The sequence below is a fragment of the Bufo bufo genome, chromosome 5 (assembly GCF_905171765.1).
Source record: "Bufo bufo chromosome 5, aBufBuf1.1, whole genome shotgun sequence".
Taxonomy (NCBI): domain Eukaryota; kingdom Metazoa; phylum Chordata; class Amphibia; order Anura; family Bufonidae; genus Bufo; species Bufo bufo.
This window is the reverse complement of record NC_053393.1, coordinates 119690400-119698931: the sequence shown is the minus strand read 5'-3', so window position 1 is coordinate 119698931 and position 8532 is coordinate 119690400. Positions and strand designations below refer to the sequence as shown.

At 38.8% G+C, this 8532-nt stretch overlaps 1 protein-coding gene across 1 annotated transcript; it reads left to right on the top strand.

Moving 5' to 3' along the window:
* Positions 1-705: 705 nt before the first annotated feature.
* On the top strand, positions 706-1615 carry LOC121002593 (centromere protein L-like; the record flags this gene model as incomplete). The annotated part of the gene is given in 3 exon segments (XM_040434039.1): positions 706-985; positions 988-1548; positions 1551-1615. Coding segments are annotated over 3 exon segments (906 nt in total), but the record flags the coding sequence as incomplete, so codon positions are not given.
* Positions 1616-8532: the final 6917 nt, after the last annotated feature.

Sequence of the window (8532 nt, the reverse complement as noted above, 5' to 3'; positions counted from 1 at the left end):
GAGAGTCACAGCGGAGAGGAACTGCTCAGTGTCCTTCATCAAGAAATTGAATCCTGGCTTTCTCTGCGACAACTCAAAATCAGAACCATGGTGACCGACAATGGGAAGAACATGGTGTCAGTGCTGCGTCAAAGAGGGCTGAGCCATGCGCCCTGCATGGCACCCTTTTTCAATCTGGTTGTCAAGCGGTTCCTGAAGTCTTCCACCCATCTGCAAGACATCCTAAAAATGGCCATGGAACTTTCCATGCACTTCAGCCATACTTACACGGCAAAGCACACCCTCCTTGAGCTGCAGCGGCAGAACGGCATCCCCCAACATAGGCTGAAATGCGATGTTTCCAACCATTGGAATTCCACCCTCCATATATTGGACCGACTGTACGAACAGAGAAAGGCCATAAACTATTTCTTGATGATCTAAGTGGACAGGAGTAGTCCCCTGTGTAACTTCGATGTCAGCCAGTGGCAGCTCATGCGTGACACCTGCCATTTGCTCAGGCCATTTGAAGAGGCCACGTTATTTGTCAGTCACCAGGACTACGGGATGAACGATTTCATTCCACTGCTTCATGTCCTGGAACAGATGCTGGTAAATCTGGCTAGTCAGGGGACTGGAGGCATGGCGTTTAGAAAGATGGCAGCAGAGTTTGATACGTTTGTCTGTGAATATCTTTGTTTACAGTCAGTCATTTATTGCAAGGATATGCAAACACCAACTGATGGGGTGTTAACCGCCAAACGTAGGTCATTGGCACGAAGGAGCAGTCATTTTCATAGCTCAAGGTATCCTCCCGGAAGCTTGACCTCTGCATGTCGACGGTTTCCATTGCTAAGCTTGTCTAAAAGAAAAAATCCGCAGTGCACCCCCTTGGAGGAAACTCTTGATCCGGCACAGGCTGCTTTGCTCCTTCAAAAACAATTAACTCTGTACAGCGTGACACAGATGTATAATTTCTCATGCACCAGACTAATTGAGTATTCAAGCACATGTCTGCCCACATAGCTGCAGAGGAGCAGAATTGTCTTGCCATTGAAGTGGGCTCAGAGCTGAACCTAAAAGCCAAATTTTCCTGTTTACCTGGACTCAAAGGAATGGACAGAGATCCACTGGCTGTGCTCATACAGATTTCATCAAAGCCTCCACTCACCAAGGCAAGCACAGAGGAACGGATTGTGTGGACAAGTTGGTTCTGTGGGACGCACACAGAGGACGATCTATTGGAGGTGTTACCAAAGACATTTACTTACCTCCTGCTCTTCCTGTATAACGTCTCTGAGGGGCTCACGGCTATCGTAGGGACATGGTTACAAAGAAACTTTGACTGTTGTTTGGGTAAGCTGGTGATCAGTTCTCAGGACCTTACTTGGCTAGCAACGATGTGGACCGGGTTTTACGTGTCTGGATCAGTGTTGGCCACAAAGCTTGTTTTCTCTGTGCCTGTCGAACCTCGCATGAACATTTCTTATGCTATCCACGCAGAGGACTTCAAGACTTTATGGAATGATATTCATAAATCAAAGGACGAGGTCACATTCGAGGAAGTGGACAATTTATTCAATGTCTTTACTCGCATTTCTTCAGACAATTTAGAATCCACTTATCAGCAACCCAGCTCATCACGGAATGAGCTGGAGTCAGCTTGTTTGCTGGACTGTCCTCCAGTTATCAGCCATAACCCCATACATTTCTTGATCCGTATACATTACCATTGTGGTCACTCCGACACTGGTCGTCAATTCAATTTTGTTGATGAAGCACTTTGTTTTTCCAGTTTGTCTTTTAAATTATGTGGTTTTGCCCTTTCTGTGTTGTATTTTATGTGTGTTAATACCCTGTTTGTTAAATGAACATTGTTTTTTTTCCCCCGTTCAAAAAAAAAAAGAATTGGCTTGTGATTTGGTAGCCAAAAGCAGGAGTGGGTAAAAAACACAGAAGACATGCAACTATTCTGTTCACATGTCATCTATGTTTTGTTTCCACTCCTGTTTTTTTTGGCATTAGCAATACTGATGGATTGCTGACCAAATGCTGACCGAGTGAAGGCGGATGCTCAACAGACAGGATCCGTTTTTTGGGGGTTATTGTTCTGACGGATCAGAGGAAGGGCAAAATAATCAGTGACGTCAACACAAACTTACTGCAGACACCCTCTCCACTCTGTCGGGGGGCTCTACTTGTATAAGCGTTTAATAGAACAGGGTCTGTAGACATCTATGTGAAATCTGCTGATGACGGTGTAAAAGGAGTGCGCTTTTTCTTGGCGCTAACATCGACCGGTAAGGCTGAGTTCATACTTGAGTTATTTTGTCAGTTTTGGCCCCATGACTGCCCAAATAAGTGAAGTGTGCATTGATTCTAATTGTGACGCCTGTCATCTGCATATCATACATACTCACAATATTATTTCACTACCAAAGCAGACTCCTTATGTGTGTTACTGCAAGGCACAATGTTCTAAACCACTATAAAGGCTCTCTGCAGCCAGGAAATAGCCATTTTTTAAAGTAATTCACCGCAAATTTATTTGGATCGAACCAAATTTATTTTTTAAAAATTGGCGAAGCGGTGAATCGAATGTTTGAAAAATGTGCTCATCTCTACTAGAGAGCTCTGCCACAGATGTGAAACTAACCTAAGCTCTTACAGTTTTACTCCATGTAAAACAAACATTCAGTAAAAAGATATATTCAGGTTAATGGATTAAACCACCTAGCTCGGTCAAGGTCAATATATCATTTACTGTATGGATTTCCTGTTTATGCAATCTTTAGAAATTGACTAAGATAATTAGATAACATATTTGTAGACTGTAAGAGACTTGATTTCTTTAGTTTAAGAAGAGGGTATTTGAAAAGAAATAAAAATAAAGTATGGTTTAAACATTTATTTATTAAACTGTTCTAAGTCCTGCAAAAGCAGTATTGGGATAAACCATGGTTTCCATTTCACACATGTACTGGGCTTCAAGAGCACAATTCTTTCCCTGAGCTGAGCAGCACAAAAGCATAGCTTACAATGGCATGTTCATTGTATAGCAGCTCATTATCTGATGGACAGCAAAACAAACAAAATCAACCCGTTCTATTCTCGGGGGATAATATAATGCAGGTTTTCATTATGGGGTTGATAATACTGTTTGCCCATAGTTCATTAGAAAGGAAAGGAAGGCGCTCCAGCATAATTCAGCATTATATCCTAGAAGTCTTCTGCATGTGCCTTTTTATTTTCTGCAGTCAGGTTAATGAGCTACCAGCCCACTTGATGTTAAGGACTTTGTAACAATGCAAAGACTCATTAAATGCTGCCTGGCACCACTCTCATGTTGCAAAGGAACATTCAGATTATTGAAGGGCTTTGTGCTCCTCATTGCTGCTTGGCTAAGAAGTACAGCAGTGGCATCTTTCCCACACGCTTCTGGCAATCATCCAGTTAAACGCCTGCCCTCTTGAAATGGCATGGGTATTTGCCAATCTAAGCTGTACTGGTAGACAAATAAGGATGGCACACGACTGTTTTGGAAGTACTCCAAGCATGCAGCTGAACAATTTGGCAATTTATGAGCCTAATTTCTATTCTTTTTTTTTTTCTTAGTAGTATTGCACCCATTCTTGAGTTAAAGTTTTGCAATAAGTGAGTGCATTGTGTTTTTCGTTTTTAATATATTTGATATCAAGTCAAAGATTATAATGGTATTTTAAAGAGGATTAAAGAGACTGTAAATGTTACTGTAAATAAAGAAAATTGTGTTTTTGTGAAATTAAAAAAGTTACTTTGTAACATAAACCTTGTTTCTGTTGTAGATAGTTTTCTAGCTCTCTGTATGCAGTTGGCCATGTATACAGTGAATGCTTCTATTATGATTGTACACAAATGTACAAATGTATCTTAAAATCTATAAGAAAATCTATCCATAGATTTGGCAAGTAATCACATCTGAGCAACAAACAACTACTGGGTGTAGTTGTCATTAATGTCTCATCTAGACTGAATGGGGAGGAAAAAGGAAGGAGAACAACACCAGTCAGCATAGATGCCACCTGTGTATCGCTCATTCTATCACCGATCAGTAATGTAATCACTTGTATGGTCTGCAGCAAGAAGATGGATGGTAGTATTCTTCTTTGTGAAACAATTCCCAGCATACAGTACCATTGTTAATGGTAATACTGGGTGGTGTAGTTTTATGCAGCCTAAACGGCTGGGGTCAACTTAACTTTACAATTGATCTCCCTACTGTTTAGTTCTGATGCCCTACTTAGTACTTTTTTTTAATCTTTTGCATTTTAGGGGGGTGGCTGGAAGCTTGTAAATTTTTATGACACCGTGTACAACCTGACTCAATAGACTGTATGTCATGCATGATACTGTATGTGCAGGTCCATAAAAATAGGATGAGTATATAACAGTGAGCCGAGAGATGCATTTATGTATTCATAACATGGAAAATCAGTTTGAAGTCTGGTCTGGGGAGCATGCACTCCATCTATCTATCTATCTATCTATCTATCTGTATGTCTGTCAAAAGTTGTCTGTGTTCACCACCAAATAAAATGTCTTGTAAATTTGCAAATAATTAACCTTTTAGTAATTTTATACTACTACGGGCATCATATCTCAATTTTCAAAACGAACAGCAGATCTTAAGTACAAACAACCCCCCTTACAAGTAAATAAGATAAAATTGGCTTTTTAAAATCTATACAGCAAAACTATTTATTTATTTTAATGAATGAATATTATGCCGATCCTGATTATGAGTTCACCTTGAGTAGTTTTGTATCTATGTATTAGATATTAAATATAACATTTGTATTAGTTTTATTTCAGAGACTATAATGTCTCATAAAATGTAACCTTTGAACTAAAGGACTTATATAGTTGCATTAAATGAGCAGTTAAGCAGCAAAATAAATAACTTGTCCGGTGATATTCTCATGTATAAATGTATTAGTGTGTTTATAAAATGTATAAATGTGTGTGTATATATATATATATATATATATATATATAAACACAGCGCCATCATACCCCTCAAACTTTTCAAAAAAATTTCACGTTACAGCCACAAACTTAAATGTAGTTTATTGGGATTTTATGTGATAGACCAACAGAAATCACAAAGTAGCGAGCAAGTGTGAAGTAAAAAGAAAATAATACATGGTTTCAAAATTTGCAATAAATAAAAATCTGGAAAGTGTGGCATGCATTTGTATTCAGCCCCCTGTACTATGATACCCCCTAAATAAAATCCAGTGTGACCAATTGCCTTCAGAAGTCACCTGTTTAGTAAATAGAGTCCACCTGGTGTCATTTATTCTCACTATAAACTACAGCTGTTCTGTGAAGGCCTCAGAGCTTTGTTAGAGGACATTAGTGATCAAACGGCATCATGAAAACCAAAGAACACACCAGATAGGTCAGGGATAAAGTTGTGGAGAAGTATAAAGTAGGGGGAGGTTGTAAAAAAATATCCCAAGCTCTGAACATCTCACAGAGCACTGTTCAATCCATCAATTGAAAATTGAAGGTATATGGCACAACTGCACACCTACCAAGACATGTCCATCCACCTAAACTGACAGCCCAGACAAGAAAAGCACTAATTAGACAAGCATGGTCACCCTGGAAATGCTGTAGAGATCCAGAGATCAGGTGGTCGAATCTGTCCACAGGACACTATTAGTCCTGTACTCCACAAACCTGGCCTTTATGGAAGAGTTCTAGATGAAAGCCATTTTTAAAAGCAAACTGTAAAACGTCCCATTTGCAGTTTGCCATAAGCCATGTAGAGGACACAGCAAACATATAGAAGAAGGTGCTCTGCTCAGATGAAACAATTTTTTTGCCTAAATGCAAAATGCTATTTGTGGCCGAAAAGTAACACTGCACATGACCCTGAAGACACCATTCCCATCGTGAAGCCTGGTGGTGGCAGTATCATGCTGTATGGATGCTTTCTTCAGCAGGGACAGGGAAACTGGTCAGAGTTAATGGGAAGATGTATAGAGCTAAATACGGGGCAATTCTGGAGGAAAACCTGGTAGAGGCTGCAAAAGACTTAGAAACTAGGGTGGAGGTTCACCTTCCAGCAGAACAACAACCTTAAACACAGCTAGAGTTACAATGGAATGGTTTAGATAAAAGCATATTCATGTGTTAGAATGAGCCTGTCAAAGTCCAGAACTAAATCTCATGGAGAATCTGTGGCAAGACTTGAAATATGCTGTTCACAGACACTCTCCATCCAATCTGACTAAGCTTGAGTTATTTTGCAAAGAAGAATGGGCAAAAATTTCAGTCTCTAGATGTTCAAAGCTGGTAGAGACATACCTCCAAACACTTGCAGTTGTAATTGCAAAATACTTGTAACACTTTCCAGATTTTTATTTATTAAACATTTTGAAAAACGTGTATCATTTTCTTTTCATGCATACTTGTTACTTTGTGTTGGTCTATCAAATAAAATCCCAATAAAATACATTTACCGTAAGTTTGTGGGTGTAACGAGAAAAAATGTGGAAAATATCATGGGGTGTAAATACTTTTTCAAGGCACTGTGTATATATATATATATATATATATATATATATATATATATACACCGCGACATTTTTAATTTTTTCACTTTCATTTTTCTCCTTTCTGCTTTTTAAGAGCCGTAACTTTTTTCAGTTTTCCATTTCCATATGAGGGCTTATTTTTTTGCTGAACCAATTTTTTTTTTCCAATAGTACCAGTTACTATTGCTTCTACTGGAAAATGGGGGAAAAAATTTGGGGTGAAATAAAAAATAAATAAATAAATGAAATGCTTCCATGGTTTTTTATTTTTTATTTTTGTAGCATTCACGGTTTGCTGAAAATGACATCACAACTTTATTCAGCAGGTCAGCACAATTACATAGTCAACAAATATATATATATAGTTTCTATTACATTTTACTAAAAAAATAAAACTGAAAAAAAGTTCTGACAGTCATAGTCTGTGTGAGGACTCATTTTGTCCAGGCCAAGCTGTTGTTTTTACTGATACTATTTTGAAATACATACAACTGTTTAACCCTTAGGATACCGGAGGATTTTTCATTTTTGTGTTTTCATTTTTCTTCCCTATCTTCCTTGATCCATAACTTTTTTTATATTTCCGTTCACATAGCTGTATGAGAGATTCTTTTTTTTTAGGTCAAATTGTACTTTCTAATGCCACTATTAATTATGGCAAAAAAATTCAAAAACAGGGTTGAATTGAAAAAAAATGCAATTCCTCCAACCTTTTACAGTTTTTGTTCGCACGGCATTCCGTTTGTGGCAAAACTGATTCATGCTCTTCATTCTCTGCGTCAGTACAATGACTTTTGCGTGACTTTTTAATCGCAATTTTTAATCACATTTTTTTACATTTTTTTAAGGGTAAGAGAAACAATGAAAAAATGAAAAATTTGACCTTTTTTTCCATTATGCCATTTGCCGTATTGGAAAAATATTTTGATACCCATGATGTTTATATTTTTTGTTATTTAGGTATTTATTATTTTATTATATGGAAAGGGGGGGTGGGGTGGAACAGTACGTGTCCACACGTCTGCACATACTGGCTGATGGGTCTGCCCCATTTAAATTCTGGGTCTCCAAATTGGACACATGGCCTGAGCTTGCCCTTTACTTGTATTGTCCGAATGTGTGTTTAGCACGGCAAGGGGAGTGATCACGGACAGGCGCATTCGCCTGTCCACAGCCAATGTGGACAAGCTCACGTTCATTAAGATGAACCAGGCATGGATCCCACAGGAATTGTCCATACCTTGGGCAGAGTAGAGAAGTATACTGGCTGCACCTAGCCATTGTTCTACTCCAGCGCAGTTTGTTTTGTTTGCCATTTCCCAATGTTTTGGTGCCTCCCTAAAAAAAAAAAGTAATAAAAAGCAACACAAAAACAGTGTTGGCTACCTCGTCTGCCTCTTCCACCTACACCGTCAGGTACACCTACTCCTCCACTCGGACCTCCACCTCCTGGCTCAAGATTATTATTTGTTATATTGGCAGAGTGGAGGAGTGTATTCGCTGCACTCCAAAGAGATGGCTATAGGTCACACACAGAATTAACAGCCAAATAAAATAAAAAATATATATGAAAAAAGGAAAGAAAAATACAAAACACAAAGCAGTGTTAGCTACCTCCGCCTCTTCCACCTACAATGCCACCTACACAGCCTCCTCAACCTTCTACTCCCCTTGGACCTCTGCCTCCTGGTTCAAGATTATTATTATTATTTTTTTTTTCTATTCTATATAATTTTAAGTAATTTCCCTATCCACATTTGTTTCCTGCTCTTACCCTGATTTTGCTTCCTTTTGCAGCCCTCTAGACTTTTCTATGACTATTTTACAGCCAATTTTACAGCACCAAAGTTCGGGTCTCCATTGACTTCTATGGGGCTCGGGTTCAGGGTCACATTTGGGTCAAGTTCGAGTACCTGAACCAAACTTTGAACCAATGTTCCGCCGAACCAGTCAGACTTGAACATCCACA